General features: G+C 38.7%; 1 protein-coding gene across 5 annotated transcripts in view; it reads right to left on the reverse strand.

Annotated features, from left to right (window-relative positions):
* Positions 1-1,452: 1,452 nt before the first annotated feature.
* dlgap1a (discs, large (Drosophila) homolog-associated protein 1a) overlaps positions 1,453-18,766 on the reverse strand; it is a 290,495-nt gene continuing 273,181 nt past the window's right edge. For 4 of the 5 annotated variants that reach the window (XM_021309085.2, XM_012849744.3, XM_021309084.2 and 1 more), the window contains 4 exons: positions 17,771-17,903; positions 16,077-16,168; positions 14,459-14,611; positions 1,453-2,535 (listed from right to left, as the gene is read on the reverse strand). In XM_021309085.2, the coding sequence (XP_021164760.1) occupies positions 2,308-2,535; positions 14,459-14,611; positions 16,077-16,168; positions 17,771-17,903 (606 nt within the window). In that variant the 3' untranslated portion in view covers positions 1,453-2,307. Of the gene's footprint in view, positions 2,536-11,951; positions 12,158-14,458; positions 14,612-16,076; positions 16,169-17,770; positions 17,904-18,766 lie in introns of all 5 variants that reach the window. The other variant, XR_001164996.3, reaches the window with a different exon arrangement.

An 18,766-nucleotide genomic window follows, 5' to 3' on the forward strand; every position in this document is an offset into this window, starting at 1 on the left:
GCTGCTGCTCTCTTTGCTGTGTATCATATCACTACATCACATGTTCCCATCTTAGCTTTAACGCTCAGAGTCACTACAGGTGTGTGACTACCTACTAAATAGGATGATAAGACCAACTACAGGTGCCTGGTGAGTTGACTGATTCACTGGTTTAAGGACAACAATCTCCTCCTCAATTTGGGGAAGACCAAGGAGATTGTTGTCAACTTCAGAAATCCTTCTCTGCATTCTTCACTGACCGTCAACGGTGTTGCTCGGGAGAGGATGAGGGGCACCAAGTTTCTGGGACTATACATTTCTGAGAACCTCTCATGGACCAACAACCACAAATCACTAGCCAAGAAGGCTCAAACACGCCTCTACTTCCTCTGCAAACTGAGAATCCATCCTGCTTCTTTTGCTTAAAGGAGAAGTCCGGTCAACAAGGAAATATCATTCCTTGTTGATCATTACCTATACCTAAAACTAATACGTCTGTGGTGATTTAATGAATTTAGCATCAATCAATAAGAAATTAAAAGCATAAATTGTCGTCTCGATCACTGTGTAAGGGGGCGGCCATTATTGCCCATATTTGGGCAATAATGGGCGCCAAACATCACATCCTGTGATGTAATGTCGCTGTAAGGCACTGCGCTTTACAAGCTAATTCAATAGGAACTGCTGTACACAGCTGCAATCAACCTATGGAATTCGCGAGAGCTATTGTTAAAGCAACAATGCCCACGTGCATGGCAGTTGGATGTTCCAAAACATCAGGTAAAAGTGGAAAAAACATGTTTTTTTCACCTTTACAATTCATGATCCACCACAGGCTCTTTTGTTGTATTGCCAACTTGAAGAGGGGGGATTTGCCATCAAACTTCTGGCCAGAGAGAAAAAACGTCATCTGTAGCCAACATTTCGAGGAAGAATGTCTTCAAGATGACATGAGAGCGACACTTTTCTGTATGTTTTTCTTTTTTATAACGTAGAATTTGCGGGAACATTTGTTTACCTGACCAGAGTGGTGGGGTGATACGACACACATAGAAAAAATGCTCACTGTTGCAAAGCCCACTTATTTTATGTGACTTTGGTCTTCTTTTTTCTAAAGTCGCTTGTTTCTGAAAGTGAAGTCGCTTGTTTGGGCTCTAAACTAAGTGACGCTGAAATATCCCTCCACCTCATTAAGCACTGCAGCTCATCCTGACAGGAGCAGAGAGTAAACTCAGAAGGAGCCGCTCTGCCCGTATTTTCTACAGTTTATGGTTGCAATAACTGATAACTGCTGAAAGTAGGTTAGGCGGTGCAAATCACCATTTTGAGCAGAGATTGGTTCTAAAGATGAGTTTTATACTCATCTTATAACATTGCAGAACCCAACCCATAAACCGTACTTTAATGCTTATTGGTTGTCTTTTTATGTCTCTAAAATGTAAAATTAGCATTACTTTAAATTTAAATGCTTAATACAATGTCTATCTTTGTTTAAGAGGTTAAAAAAATATTTTGGCATGAAAACAGATATTTATTTACAAGGTGAAAGATAGGGTATTGGGACTTGGGTCAACAGCCGATTCCCGCAAACTGACGTCACAAACGTCAGTACTGTTCTTCACCCAGATGGTGGCCCCCACTAAACGACCGTCAAATGAAAATTACTCTTAATTAAACAAAGGTTATCATTTATTGAACAGTAATTAATAATTTTATATTTAAAGTACTGTCAACAGTTTGAATTCTGATCTTGACCGGACTTCTCCTTTAAGTTGTTGAATTAGTTGTTTCACAGCATGCCCTGCAGAAGCCAGTAATTCATCTTAAGTGGAGTTGTGCACTTATCCAGAGTCTGTGTTACTAAAAGCAGATTATAACTAGTCAAGTTAGTGGTTTGGATTGTGAGGTCATATCGATGTGTTGCAACAACGCTAATGTCAGAATCTCGAGCATTTAATAAATAAGTGATCTAATTTAGACCCGACCCTGTGGCAGATTTTAAAACAGAATTTTGGAAAAGTAAATTTTGAGAAGTTTATATCCAGTGATTATTTGCATCATTTTCTTCTTATGTATGATTGTTACAAAATAAAACATCATACCAAAGAGAAATTGTTAGAAACCAGACCTGTAGAACTTCTGTTGCTACCTTATCAACCATAACTGATGATGTTAAAACTGAGGATGGGACAATTGCAGATAAGATAATCAATAACTTTTTCCATCAGTTTATTCCACTATAAGTTGGTGTGGACAATCTTACATGTTTTGTTTAAATATTGGTCCTGGGTATTCTTTGCGTGCCACCATATGTCCACGATAGTGTCTTCATAACCTTGTCTGCGCTTCAGGGATGTAAATCTCAATGCTGTCGGCACTCTCTGTCGCTGAGTTCTGGCGTACAGATGCAGCTCTCTTGGCAGCCATCAGGCGCTTTCTCGCTTCCTGCCGCTGCTTCTCTGAGCTCTCCAGTGAGCGGTCTCTGGCAAGAGGTGGGTGATGGTGGGGGACCACCTTGTGTGGTTTTTTTGGCACGGGAGGTGGAAGTCGCCTCTCCTGGTGAAGGAAAGTAGAAGTGGAGAAGGAATGTTGGTATTTTAGGATCAATACATGTATTAAGCTGTAATGCACACATGCGGTTTTCATTTATTGATATACTTTTTCATAATACATTTTGCTTGAAAGCTAGGATATTGGCTTCATTTTTAAATAAAAACAGTCACTTCCTTTTCTTTTTCCCCTCCTTGCTGATTCACTAAAAGGATACAGTGGCAAATCACATGGTGTCCAGCAGTCTGTTAATATTTAAATGGAAATTAATTGTTAACAGCAGGTTTAAAGGTGTTGCATTGTCGTAACTGTGATCCAGCTGTATCTATGACTGCTGCATTTGTAGAGGAAAATCATGTTGAGATTGTGCGAAACAACATTAATCTGATGCCAAGAAAGTGCAAGAAACTTGTCCAAACGTTTTCATTTGGTGGTGCTGAATCTAATAATGAGTAGTGCAGTCCTTGGCAGACTGACTCCTCTTTGGCTGACGTCACTTCCTGTTTGCGGTAAGGCGTATTGTATCACTTCCTGTTTTCACTGCGTGAGCAACGGTTTGTTGCTCCAGATTCTCCCGCTTTTATCTTTAATCTCTTTGCTGTAACATCTGTTTCCAACACATAAGCACTTTTAAAACATTTTCTGTTGCTGCACATCACGCTTGGGAACTCCTCGTGTTTCACGGTTTGCTCTCTTGGCGTGGTAGAAGGGCGCTAGCCTAGCTTTAGCCTAGCCTAGCTTTAGCTCCACAATGGCTTCATCTCCTACTATTACTTCAGCTTCTCCGTCTCTGACTAAGTCTCCCCTTATCTCCTGCTCTCTGTGTCAGATGTTTAGCCATTCCTCTGCCTCCTTTAGTGATAATGGTACTTGTAATAAATGTAGTGTTTTTGTAGCTTTGGAGGTGAGGGTGTCAGAATTAGAGTCCCGGCTCCGTGCTATGGAAAGACCAGCTGATAGCCACCCCTCTGCTAGCGCGGAGCCACATAGTCATAGACCTAGCATTAGTTCACTTAGTGGTCCTCCAGAAGCACCCGAGCAGCCGGGTAAGCAGGCCGGCTGGGTGACAGTTCGTAGGAAGCATAGCTCTAGATTTCAGCCCCCAGTTCACCACCAACCCGTCTGCGTTTCTAACAAATTTTCCCCTCTCAGCGACTCACCCGCTGAGAAGCCGACCCTGATTATTGGGAGCTCAATAGTCAGAAACGTGGCACTAGAGACACCAGGGACCATAGTTAAATGCCTGCCAGGGGCCAGAACGGGCGACATAGAATCTTACCTAAAACTGCTGGCTAAGGATAAGCGTAAATACAGTAAGATTGTTATTCACGCTGGCGGTAATGACACCCGATCACGCCGATCGGAGGTCACTAAAGTTGGTGTTGCTTCGGTGTGTGAGTTTGCTAAAGCAATGTTGGACTCCGTAATTTTCTCTGGTCCCCTGCCTGATCTGACCAGTGATGACATGTTTAGCCGCATGTCATCATTCAACCGCTGGTTGTCTAGGTGGTGTCCTGAAAACGACGTGAGCTACATTGATAACTGGAGAACTTTCTGGGGAAAACCTGGTCTGATCCGGAGAGACGGCATCCATCCTACTTTGGAGGGTGCAGCTCTTCTTTCTAGGAACCTGGCCGGATTTATTAGTTCTCCTAAATGCTGACAACCCAGGGTCCAGACCAGGAAGCAGAGCCGTAGTTTAACACACCTCTCTGCAGCTTCTGTACTGTTACCCATCCATTATCCTATTGAGACGGTGTCTTTCCCACAGCCAAAACTTAACAGATCAAAAACTTATCTAAAATATCAATACGGTCCACCTTGAACCTAAAAATAAAACAATTAAATGTGGTCTATTAAATATAAGGTCTCTCCCTCCAAAGACTTTGTTAGTTAACAAATTGATTTCTGATAAACAGATTGATTTGTTTTGTCTCACAGAAACCTGGCTACAAGAGGACTACGTTAGTATAAATGAGTCAACTCCCTCCAATTATTCAAATTTCCACATTCCCAGACCTGTGGGAAGAGGAGGAGGAGTGGCAACCATCTTTCAGTCTGATTTATTAATTAGTCCCAGGCCAATTAATAATTACAGTTCTTTTGAACATTTAACCCTCAGTTTCCCTCATCCAAACTGCAAAGCAATAAAACCTCTTCTGTTTGTTGTTTTGTATCGTCCACCAGGCCCTTACACTCAGTTTTTGGATGAGTTGTCAGATTTCTTATCTGATTTGGTGTTAAATACTGATAAGGTTATTATAGTGGGTGATTTTAACATCCATGTTGACACAGAATGTGATAACCTTAGTGTAGCCTTTAAAACTATCCTAGATTCAATTGGTTTTGCTCAAAATGTGCATAAACCGACGCACTCTTGGCTCCATACTTTAGACCTTGTGCTGACATATGGCATTGATTGTGAAGAATTAATAGTGTTTCCTCACAACCCTGTCCTATCTGATCATTTTTTAATTACATTTGAGTTTAATCTAACTGAGTTCTCCACCCCCAAAAGAGGGTTCCATTATAGTAGATCCTTATCGGATAATGCTGTATCAAAACTTAAAGAGTCTGTCCCCTTTTTAATATCCTCCGTATTGCAGAAATGCCCTGTAGATGGCAGCAATGTTGTTTCTTCCAATTCACAAATAGATGTCTTTGTAAACGGTATGACTTCGTCATTGCGTTCTGCATTAGACAATGTAGCTCCCTTAAAAAAGAAGGTGATTATTCACAGGAAGCTGGCTCCTTGGTTTAATTCAGAGCTGTGTTCCTTGAAGCACAATGTTAGGAAATTGGAGAGAAAATGGCGCTCTACACACCAAGATGAAGTTGTTTAAGGAGGTATTCCCTCTGATCAGTGGTCCTATTTTAGACATGATTAATCTATCCTTGGTAAATGGATATGTACCACAGGCTTTTAAAGTAGCTGTTATTAAACCTTTACTTAAGAAACCATCTCTTGATCAAGATGAGTTAGTAAATTACAGACCTATATCTAATCTTCTTTTCTTATCTAAAATTCTTGAGAAAGTAGTTGCTAATCAACTATGTGAACATTTACAAAGTAATGACCTACTTGAGGAGTTTCAGTCAGGCTTTAGAGCTCATCATAGCACTGAAACAGCTCTGGTGAAGGTCACCAATGACATTCTCATGGCCTCAGATAATGGACTTGTGTCTATACTTGTCCTGTTAGATCTCAGTGCTGCATTTGATACAGTTGATCACAATATTCTCCTACAAAGACTTGAGCATACTGTAGGGATTAAGGGAAAAGCATTAGGCTGGTTTAAATCTTATCTGTCGGAAAGATTCCAGTTTGTCCATGTTAATAATAAATCTTCCTCAAACTCTAGGGTCACCTGTGGAGTACCACAGGGTTCAGTCCTTGGACCAATTCTATTTACTATATATATGCTTCCCATTGGCAAAATTATCAGACAGCATGGGATTAATTTCCACTGTTATGCTGATGACACTCAGCTATATTTATCCATAAATCCTGATGAATCCAATCAGTTACTTCGACTGCAGTCATGTTTTGATGACATCAAAAGCTGGATGACTTTAAATTTCCTGCATTTAAATTCTGACAAGACAGAAGTTGTAATCTTTGGGCCAGAGTCTTCAAAAAATAAAGTTCTTAATCAATCACTTAATCTGGATGGCATTAACTTGGCCTCTGGTAATAAAGTTAAAAATCTTGGTGTTGTTTTCGACCAAGACATGTCATTTAAATCTCATATTAAACAGGTTTCCAGAGTTTCCTTTTTTCACCTCCGGAATATCGCCAAAATTAGAAACATTCTGTCCAGGGGTGATGCTGAAAAACTAGTCCATGCATTTGTTACTTCAAGGCTGGACTATTGTAATTCTTTACTATCAGGAAGTCCACAAAATGCAGTTCAAAGCCTTCAGCTGATCCAAAATGCTGCGGCAAGAGTTCTGATGAAAATCAACAAGAGGGATCATATTTCTCCAATTTTAGCTTCCTGTTAAATCAAGAATAGAATTTAAAATTCTCCTTCTAACGTATAAAGCCCTTAATAATCAAGCTCCATCTTATATCAGAGCTCTGATTACCCCGTATGTTCCTAACAGAGCACTTCGCTCTCAGACTGCAGGTCTGCTGGTGGTTCCTAGAGTCTCTAAAAGTAGAATGGGAGGCAGATCCTTTAGCTATCAGGCTCCTCTCGTGTGGAACCAACTCCCAGTTTTGGTCCGTGAGGCAGACACCCTATCTATTTTTAAGACTAATCTTAAAACTTTCCTTTTTGACAAAGCTTATAGTTAGAGTGGCTCATGTTACCCTGAGCTGTCTCTATAGTTGTGCTGTGATAGGCCTAGGCTGCTGGAGGACATCAGGGTCTAATTTTCTCACTCTACTGATTTCTACTGTTTTTCAGTCTACTGTTCTCCATTTTTGCATTGTATTACATTGAAATGACTGTCGTCATTTCAGCTTTTAACTTTTTGCTCTCTCTCTTTTTCTTCATAGTAGGTACACCTGGTCTGGCGTTCTATTAACTGTGACATCATCCAGAGAAGACGGCTCACCCGCTATTACCATTTAATGTAGAACAGATTACTAGATCAATGTGTGCTTCTGTGCTTTTTTGTCTCTCTTGTTGTGTCTCTGCTCTGTCTTCTGTAACCCCAGTCGGTCGAGGCAGATGACCGTTCATACTGAGCCCGGTTCTGCCGGAGGTTTTCCTTCCCGTTAATGGGGAGTTTTTCTTCCCACTGTCGCTTCATGCTTGCTCAGTATGAGGGATTGCAGCAAAGCCATGTACAATGCAGACGACTCTCCCTGTGGCTCTACGGTTCCCCAGGAGTGAATGCTGCTTGTCGGGACGTTGATGCAATCAACTGGTTTCCTTATATAGGACATTTTTGACCAATCTGTATAATCTGACCCAATCTGTATAATATGATTGAACTTGATTTTGTAAAGTGCCTTGAGATGACATGTTTCATGATTTGGCGCTATATAAATAAATTGAATTGAATTGAATAGTGTTTATAGCTTGTGAAATTAAAACTAAGCCAGATGTGATGCCGAATGATGGAAAAAATGTAATACCACAAGCGAACACAGTTTAACCTGCTAATCACATCCTATAGGGGCTCTTAATACAGTACACACTACTGTTAAATTATCGGTTAATGAGACTAAAATCTAAACTAAAATAAACCATTTTCATCTTTAGTAAGACAAATATCCTGTGCAATCCAACTGAGAAAAATAGGAAATTCATTAAGGGAGAAACATAAAAAGTAAAAACAGACGCAATAACCTGGTTGCATGAGTGTGCAGAATGAAGCTAAGGACACCTGTGAGTTCACCACAGAAATATTCTTCACAAGAGATGCCTCACAATCTGATAGATTTGCTGGCAGAGTGAGCAAATGCTGTCAAGTCAAGATGAACAAAGCAGACAGTTTCCTGCCTGAAAGCTAAAATAAAAGCATATTTTGATGGTGTGCACACTAACATAAGCAGGTTATCAGTCTTTTCATTTATCTTTCCCATTTGACCAATAAAATCGGTTGAGTTGATGGAGGACTCAGATGCAGACAGTGCAACAGTATGACCATGGTGCAATTGAAGATGTGATACAATTGTCATGAGTTGGGTTTTTGTTTTGGTTAAGTAGCTTATTTCTGCCTCTGGGTTTATTTCTGTTTTGAATTCCAGTTTAGCCTTTTTACTTCATCAGTTATCTGGTCCCTGTATTAGTTCTGATTTTAGTTCTGTGTTTTGTTTATGATCTAGTGCCCTGTCAGTTGTGTATTGCTCCCGCCTTCGGTTAATTAGTTTCAATTCCGCTCACCTGTTTGTCTGTCTATTTAAGTCTCACTCCCTCCTTAGTTGTCGGGTCGTCGTCAATCATACCATGCGTGCATCCCCTGTTTCCTGGTAAGAGCTCCCAGCGTCTTGATTCCGTTTTTGTAACACGTTTTGTATTTTTCTGCCCAGTTTCTGTTTGCCTGTCAAGTATCGTCTGGATGTCTGCCTTACCCCTTTTTTGGATCCTGTCTGTTTGCCCGTTTGATGCCCTCTCCTCACCATCCCTAAATAAATCACCGTAAAGAGCATTTCTATTGTGTTGGTTGAATTCTGGATTCATCTCCCTTCAAATTCATGACAACAATTAGGCTTTTAATTTTCAACAAATTCTAAAATTTATGAAAGCTATCAAAAGACCAAGACTGGGGGTCTGGGGACAACAAGGTGGGAATCTGAACACAGGAAAATGAAGAGGAATTATCGAGTGGAAAATCAGAACATAAATAAAAAACAAGAATAATCAACACTATTGAATGAACCAAATATGTAACATCAAATGGGACAAATGAAATCCAATACCCATACTTCATGATAGATTGGTTCTTTTCCCAGTTGAATTGTACAGCTTATGTCTCACACTAATGACAGAAAAAATCTGGGTAGGGACAGGATTTGTTAAACTTTAAGAGCCACTGTATATATTTACACAACAGCCAAAAACACTCACCTTCTGCGTATGCCTTAAAGAACAGATTAGTGGTAACTTGTCTTGTAAAGACTTTTACATCCAGGCATGAATGTATTTTGCTTTGCTACACACTCATTTTAGGTATGGCAGGTATTACAAGTGTTGCAGCTCCAGCAGCTGTTTATGGCTGCAGGCGGTGTTGCAAAACACATTGAAACAATTCCAATACTTAAAAAGTGTCCTGTACAACATCAAGTCAACACTATTACATTAGAATCAACAAGTGTGAGTGCCTTGTGTAAAAACTGCTGGACTGCGACATCCAGGTATGAGTTAAATCACCCGAATGCTCCAAGGTCCGAGTCAAATGCTTCTGTCCACCGGTCTGGAAAGGTTTCAAGGCCGTTTCTAAACATTCTAACAATATTTCTATGATTCATCAGTCGGGAAAACTAATTACTATTGATTTAGTCTTACTGTGAATCCTGCAACTTCACCCCAACACTTTCGCTTTGTAATGCTCAGAAAATTAGAAAGAAAAGAAAAATTAGGAGCTCTATCTCTGATTCACTCCTCCTCAGTTAGCATACTAAATGGCAAAGTCTTCGAAGACTGAATAAGCATACTTTGTTTGGGATCCTACCACTCACCCAGACGGAACTGGATTAATCTGATTTCTTTGACAACAGCACTGAAGTGGAAATGCAGTGCCTCAGCAGGAAACTCAACATGTCAACTGTCAAGCATAATCAGATATGAAAATGAGTCAGGGGTGAAAAGGTGAGAGGGATTAAACCCCTCTTCGGGTGTCCAGGGACATGCTCCCCAGGAAGAATAGTTTGTACCATTTAGTTTAAAAGCACCGACACTTTGATAGAATAATCAAGCAAAGTTACAGGACAGCAGGGATGGGTCACTTCCACATTTGAACCGATACCAATACCCGGTACCAATACCCGGTACCTGGGAATCGATACTGGTAATTTACCGTACCTATTTTCTGTATTTTTATGTATTTATGTAGTAATAAATGTTACATGATAATAGATAAAATAAGTTTATTAATAAAATCTCTATTTTTTCCAATTTAACATATTTATTTCTTAATATATAAACTTGCTTGGATCTAGAAGTGAACCTTATTAAATAATTAAAAATGTATGAACTTTAATACACTGCCTGAATCCACAGCAACAAAAGGACAGTTATCACAGGCACAGCGTGAACGAGGTGAAAACATGATTGAAGCTGTGTGTGAAGAAAATGCAGGGAATTGTCTTAGTGCAACTGTTTCAGAGAAGAAGGAAAAAAACAATATTAAAGATATATTTTGTTCAAATTTGTAAATCAGGGCAGGATACATTTGCAATGAATGTGATGGGGCAGCAGCAGCTGTCTGGGAGACACCATTTGTGGGAAGGGGCTCACAGCAGCACTCAATGCTCTCCCAAGACAATAACTCGAGAATGATTGTTAATTTCACGGGAAGTCACCAATAACACAGATAAAAGTTGCTAGATTTTTCACTAGTCGCTTTTTTTAAAAAAGGTTGCTGGATGGGCTTGAAAAGTGGCCAAATATAGCTATAAATTCACTAAATTGGCGGCAGTGACCAGGTGATTCCTAGTGTATTCCCACTGCTGGCCTTGTACTTCGCCACACAAATATTGCAGCGAGTATAATCTGCAGCACATTTTGAAAAGTGGAGCCATACTTTTTCATAGCTTTCTAACAGCCATGCTTACTTTCTTTATCGGACCAGCGGGTACTGAGGTCATTATGCCCTTGTGCGTGCAATGCTGTGTTGATATTTTTCGTCATGGAAAATTGCCTACTCTTCCACTCCCTCAGTGTCACAGCAATGTGTTTCAGTACCGAAACATGGTACCGTTTGTAAATCAAGGCTCCCGTCATGGCCGCGCACGCATTCTCAGCTCACTTTCAGAGCTAAGCTTCGTTCCACTCTCTTCTTAATGGCAGTTGTCAGACTGTGTGTAGTGCATTACCGTCACCACTATAAGGCAAGGTGGATCATGTCGTGTCGCTCTTGTGTAGTTGCTATAAAACTATTTGTGGGATCCCCCCCCCCCTTTTTTCCCCCTCAATGGATCTATATGATTCATGTAGGTGACCAATCTGGGATTCAAAACAACGAATTTGGCCCAAAGGTGAGTGATTTTCATGTCTGATAATGCTGATCATATTGATTCTTCAATAAATTAATACAAAACAAAGATACCAGACAAGTGTCTTAAAAATGAGAGACCCAACTGAATGTGGCCATCTGATATGCTCGACCACAGCCGCTGACATGCTGCCTGTAAAACCTCAGTGTCATCTTGTTTCATTTCCTATGACCCTTGGACAGCCAGTACAAATTGCAATTCTTACTAAATAGGGGACCACAAGGTGGTTGGTCCCCACTTCATTTACTCATTTACTGAACAGCACAATCTTTTCGTTTCCTGATTACTCCGAAACAGCAGACAGGAACTGCATAACAGAAACATCTGACAGTAAATAATTTGTAATTACACCTCACCGTTCTCCTCATAACAACTGAGTGACCGCTGCTCTCTGTCATGCTACCTATCAGTTTCTTGCTGTTTTGATCCTAATCTCGTTTGCACCCATGACTCTAAATTCACTAAAAAACTGGCTAGAAACCATTTTCAGACCTACCAAAACATTATTATTATTATGTGACAGTGCAAACTTGTTTCTTAAAAATTTTATGCATTTATTTAATTATTTATCATCAAATACTGTGTAAAATACCTTTATTTTTGTCCAATTGTACCATGAGTTCCATTGCCGCTGACTGCTGCTAGCTTCTGTTTTACAAGTAAAGTACTTTTTCTACATTTCATTTTGATGTGTTTTGAAATGTTACACTAAGGATATCTCAGAGGTATAATAACACTGTAAGTGACATACTCATCTGTTCATTTATCTTGCCATTTGCAAAAGCAAGACACAAAACATAAAGCCACACATGTGACATGGCTGCAGGTAGAAGAAGGAAGCATGAAGAGGTGTATGAAAAGACAGACAGGATGGATCCATGGAGGCTCAGACTGGTCAAGGCCCTGTGGCGTTGTTGGTAATGCAGATTGATGTGTGGCTGTTTGCAAGCGCCTTCACTGTTAACATAAAAAGAGGGGAGAAAGAATGAAGCAGACAACAATGAGAGTAAATGATGCAACATCAGAGAAGACAGTGCTTAGAAAAACCAAAGAGATATGCTTGTACAGCAGATGTACTGAGTGAACAGAAAATAATTTATGAATAAAGTGATCTAATATTGCAGTAACAAAATATCAAAACATCCATCATGTGTGCAGTTTGTCTATTTAACAAAGCTATGCACACAGGTTTATATGTTCTGTTATTCAAAGGTATTACATCCATGAAATGAGTAATATATGTAGTACATTCTAACGTTTTAGAAACTAAAATGATTATTTCTACTAACAGGGACATTTAGAACTGCTGAAGACAGAGGTTTCATTAAGAAGGTTTGTAGGAAAGATATCACATCCTGAAGGAAGGCAAGCAGTCAGACTGAGGCCACCAGTCTGGACTGGACTGTGGTAGGAAGCCAAATTACCTGAGAGAAAACCTACATACATTTAGGGAGAACATAATAACACCATCCAGAAAGTCCCAAAGATTTGAACCCAGGTCCCTCTAGTTGTAAGAAAACAAACATTGTTACAACCTAAGAAGCATCTCAAAATACAAGATTCAAAAAAGCTACAGACATTTAACTGAATATTTTCATGAGGATATCAACCTATCAACGAGGTTTTTAGATGCCAAACTTGACCACCCGTTGCTCTGTGATCATAAGACAGGGCTCTAAAAAGAGTCCAAACTGAGAATTTTCAGGTGCAAACTTCAGCTTTAATGTCAGGTAGAGCTGGAATAATGTTCCAGAGGTGATCTTTGATTTAACTAACGGTTTTCTGATTAAAAAAAAAAGGAACATCACCAACCTCATTGCGCTCTGAGAGGGGCTTTTGATAGAAGGTTAGACAATTGATGTGAGCAAAGTGAACAGGTGTAAATAAACAAGACAAATGTTACACAGGCAATTAATTTGTGTATAATGTTATGATCTCTGTTACCTAAAGACATTTTATTAAATTTTAATAAATAAGAACAAGTTCATGTAAGACTGAACTTAGTTCAGAATATTTAGTTGGTTAACTATGAACGTGAACTAGTTTTAAACTGAGAGCTGTGAACTGGCTTTTGTTAGGACTGAACACATACAACACTGATGCTGATCCAGTTTTGCGAGCACTACTGCGTCATTTTATATTTTGAGGTGTTTCAAAAATGCTGTTCTCTGTTAGGGGTCCCAGGAAATACAGTACATGAATTTCTTTCTTTTTCTGCAAACACACCTGAATGAAACTTCACATTAGGACATTTAAAAAAATCTAAAGTATCCCAAATAGTTTGTTCTTAAAGACAACAATAGAATCATATGATCAATTATTCATTACTATTCATCAGCATGGTCTGCATGTGGCCCCACAGACTTGCTGTGTTCAGACTTTAAATTGACTTTAAAGACTTAAAGCCAAACATCGCCCGATCACACTAGAATGCACACTACTTCTCTCAAAATCACTACTGACATAATGCATCCAGTCAATTTAAGCCAAAAAACGATACACCCGTAAAATATTACCATCTCATATATTCAGCATTGTCTTTGCCAGAAAAAAAACGAACAACTACGTTATATCACAGCAACAGATAGTGAAGAGTGGGCATTTGAGTCCCTCCTGAAGCTCTAAAATCATCTGTAAATACAGATTAAAAGTAATGTCTGATGCAGTTATAACATCATACTATCCATCCATCCATCTATTTTCTGACCCGCTTAATCCCTCATGGGGTCGCAGGGGTTGCTGGTGAACATCATACTATTATTTAAATAAATCTTAAGGTTTGGATAATTTCTGAACCTGATATGAATTTTGCTTTTTGCATTGACATGCAGCCAGACAAGGAAATATTGCAAAACATCAGCGTTAGGTCACCGGTTCTCTATCGGTATCTGCAGGGAAGGTCCTTGCAACTTTTTAATGCATTTCTTGCTTTTGACATGACTCAATTTAAAGAGCTGGTAAAGCTGGCCATTCTTAAAATCAAACGACCATCGAAAAATAAAACAAGGAAAATAATATTTAATAGCACTGGGAAAGCATCCAGGTTATTCCACTAGAAATGTTTGGGTAAAAAGGAGACTTTCATTTCATGTAAATTGTAGTTGTTAATATTTTTTGAGTTTGCTTGCAGAGCTCTAGCCTTTTGTTCTATTCTATTTCATATTTAATTTTCATGTGAATGTCTATAAAACAATAGATGCAGCAAAACAACAAAGGAAGGCAAATCTCTTTTTAGCCCCTTAAATTTAATGAGAGTACCTTTCTGTCAGGAGGGTCCAGGGGTCTCCAGTTGTTGGCCCTGAGCTGGTGAAGCTCATCAAACTTGAGGCTTATGTTCTCAATAGATAGCTGCAACATATCCCAAAAGCCTGCCAGGTCAGAGGCCACAGGACGAGGATGGATGCTGGGGTTCTACAATGTTGGAAAATGCAAAACGAAAAGGTTGACAAAACTGGAAAATACGTTTTTTGTCAACGAAGCGTTATAAATAATGGTCAACACAACCACATCATTAGACTAAAAGTAATATGCTTATTCAAGGAGGCATCATCAATATCTGTGGACCATAGGTCAGGGTCACAAATGTATGAACAAGAGAGCCAGTTGCCACATCGACAAATGCCAGTTTTGGTGTGGGGTGTCTTATAAATCAAGACGTGTTTTTTTGGCTTACCTCCTTCCTCATCATGCCATTTGGAATAGAATGTCCAAAATTAGCTGCTTTCACAGGAATTAAAGAGATGTGACTTATTCCTAAAAACAGCTCCTGAGAGCCAGGACCAATGGTTGTTCCCTGTGTACATCAACATCTGGTGACCCCTCTCTGTGATTTTACTTCAATTTTGTTATAGTACATCTTGTCAGTGGCGGTTCTAGACCAAATTTTCCAGGGGGGCCAAGGTGGGGCCATTGTTTTTTCACAGGGGCACAGAACAAAAAAAAAAAAAAAAACAACAATAAAATGGCAATATTTAACTGTGGAATAATATTAAGTGAGCCACTTGTGGCTCTGGAACTGCAATTTTCAGACCCCTGATCTAGCAGTTGAATACTTTGCCCCCAGCTCAATACAGCTGAAGCTAAACGTGAAACATCTTAAGTTTTAAATTCTTTTTAAGTAGAGTAAAACTGTATAGGTAAAAAATAATAATAATATTGGTCAATATGACCAATCAGTTATGGTGTTTTTGCCATTGCAAATAATTATGAGAAGTGTATTTAATATCATGTCTTTAGTACAGGGGCCATAACAGAGGCCAGGACCATTTCTACAGGGGCATGGGCCCCTGTTGGCCCCTGTCTAAAACCGCCCCTGCATCTTGTACTATAATTAATGCTAATTTAATATTTAAGGATAGCAAGATAAACTCCTGAGACATATTCTTTCATAAATGTTTGAACAAGCAGTCTGCATGACTAGGTGCTACATTTTATCTGACTCTTTCAAACCCCCAAAGCCAATGATTTGGATATATGTCCCAATGATTTGACAATAAATTATAAGAGACTCTCAGCTGGAATCTTATTTGTTTATAAAGTGAGTTAGCTTAAAATAGGTACGTTTAATAGAATCAAAATTAAACACATTATATAGACAAAACTAACTTTGGAGTTAGTTCTGTCTGTAAAACTGTTATGACAGGTGTAATTTACACATGAATATTATGACTACATATTGATTGGTATAATGTTATTACATAACATTAATACAAATTAATATTTTTAACAATTGCACATTTGTATAGTTTAAATATTTATGATTAAAAAGCTGAAAGCTACATTTGAAGTCATTCTCTGAGCCATGGCTCCAAAGATTTCAGGTTTTCAGTCAGATCGTTGAAAATGGTTTTTGCATATCACAAAACTTGCCACTCACCAGGTTCTCTTCACATAGCTCCCTGAACTGCTGAAACTTCTGGGAGATCAGAAGCTGAGCACTTCCTACAGCAGCTCTCATCTTTTCCAGGACTGAGAACACAAACACAAGTTATGGTAAAAGAGGCTGTGGAACAAACTCAAGAGTTATTAAGAAAATAAGTAATTTTTCATCTCCGATATTAAACTGGATCTAAGATGTCTACATGCCTGTCTTGAAAACCTGTTTTTTTATGTAAAAAATGAAAGCTAGATAAATCATTTGAGATTTTTTTGTCACTATTAACATGGCATACATCATGTACTTTATTATTAAACTGAAAAACAAAGCAAACCTTGCTAGTAAGGGGGAAAACTTGGCTGCTGTAATTTCATCTTATTCAGACTTAAGTTCTTCTTCCATCAGATATAACAAAGCTGATTAATCTTGAAAAACCTCCACCCATTCTAGAGGGATTTTCTTGACATTCGCAGCATATGTCTGTAACATTTATTTGCAAAGAAAGGCTTAAAAAGATTAAAATGATCTCGTTGTATAGAGGTATCAGTCAGGATAAGGGCACAAACAATGCAAAGCATTATGTATATAGGACGAAACAATGAGAACAGCCATGCATTACTATAGCGAATATGGGATAACAGTAGCATCACTAAAGCTCAACAATTATTTATAGCTGATAAAAGGACAAGACTGGTCTGGCTTCCAATAATTTACACAGTGCTGCAGGAACTCCTGAAAGTGCTGGTTATGACCTACAGTTGACAACAATCGCCTATATTCTCCATATTTGTCTGGAATAAGCAGAAGGGTATAAAGATGGACAAAAAAAAAGTAAAATAAAAACAAAAACAAAAAAAACAACACCCAGGCCTGTTCTTTAGTTTTCAGTTTTCTTTTAGTCCAAGACCTATGGGAAAATGTAGTATGGTCTGATGAAACCAAACTGTGGTGTCACCTGAGTAGGTTTACAAACCAGAGATGTCATCATAATCTGATAATTGGGCATTTGAAGTACTATTGCAATATTGAGAGGCCAAGTCCAGATATGGGATGCTGACTGAGTCCTACCAAATAAAACTGAACTCTGGAAACAGAATCAAAGGTGTATCAACAGTGCATTAGTTAAGGGTTCGTTAGTTTGTTTTCCAGTTCAACTGTACAGGATGCATATCACCGTCAAGGTGGAGAAGACTTTAATATTATTTATCATTGTCTAAACTTTTGACATTGCAAAATTTTAGGAGGGTTGTGCAAACTTTTTATGTTCACTGAATATCAACAGTGCATGCACTGGTCACTTTTACACTTGTTGTAAACAAGAACATCATGTCCATGCTCAGTTGAAAGACTAGTTACCTTGAAATCTAATCTGTGGGTTCAATCCCAGCTTCCTCTTGCCACATTTGGATGTACCCCTGGGCAATGCACTTACCATCGAGTTGCCTGCTGATCTGTGTATCAGCGTGTGTGCATCCTACTCAATGTGTGCATCCTACTCAACGTATGTGAACATGTAACTAATGTAAAATGATCCGAGTGGTTAGTTTGAGTAGAAAAGTGATATATAAATTCAAACCATCTCAGAATTTACAGATTTTTCGTAGTTAAAAAGTGGTTGCCTCATCACCCTTAAAGTATTTGTGGACAAGCTGGGTTAGTATGGTTAAAAGATTAAAAACCACAAAAGAACCTACTGTCTTCAGGCAGTTCATTCTCCCGCTGGTCGAGCTCCATTTGTCGACACCATCCCTCGAGGCGGTCAGTCTCAGCCTGTAGTAACTTCAGGAACCAGCGCCCATCTCTCTGACAGACTGATCGCTGTACCACCTTACATCAGAATATTCACATTTTACACGTACGGTCAAAACATTGTACACAAAATTGTAGATTAAATAAAACTACAATAAATCCCTGAATGAGGAAACATGACTAGAAGTAAAAAGGATATTGATGCTGGTTTAACGTTCACTGAATGGTAAGGTCAACAATTTTTTGAAAAGTTGATAAACAAGTATCTTAAAATATCTTTTTATAGAAGGGAAATATGCATATTCATCTCCTATTGCTTGTGGACTGACAGCGGCAAGACAATAGACTGCATTTTTGCTAACATTTTGCAAACATGCAGAGTCATTACATAATATAAAGAGGATTTAATCTATTGTTTCTTGCATTTAGCTGAAAAAAAGCCCAAAAACATTGTGTGGGACTTAGAAGAAGTGCCGTATGTGGAATGCATCAAGTCCATATAATATTCCTAAACAACAGAATATGATAGAACACTTAATTTTTGTCATTGACAAAAATTCAGAAGGTGAAATATATGTTACAGATTAAGAGACATTTTTCAAGTGTCAAAAATTCAGTTCCTCAGAAGATTAGAACATTACATAAAACCAAGTTAAAAAAAGGTTTAATGGTATGTTATTGCCTACAAAGAGGAAAGACTGCTGATTTGACAGCTCTCCAATAAACAGTCCAGCATTTTGCTCACTAGGGTGAAGCACACACTAACACTGGCTGACAGGAAGTTTTCACTTCATGCATTCATGGAGAGCACACACGAAGACGAACGATCTATGATTGAATTATCTAATCATTCACCTCATTGGAGCAGACCATTTTGACTGTGTTTGTTATGCATTTTATTTAATTTCAGGTCAGTTTATAGTCATTAAATTGTATTCATT

Source organism: Fundulus heteroclitus, chromosome 6 (genome assembly GCF_011125445.2).
Source record: "Fundulus heteroclitus isolate FHET01 chromosome 6, MU-UCD_Fhet_4.1, whole genome shotgun sequence".
Lineage (NCBI taxonomy): Eukaryota > Metazoa > Chordata > Actinopteri > Cyprinodontiformes > Fundulidae > Fundulus > Fundulus heteroclitus.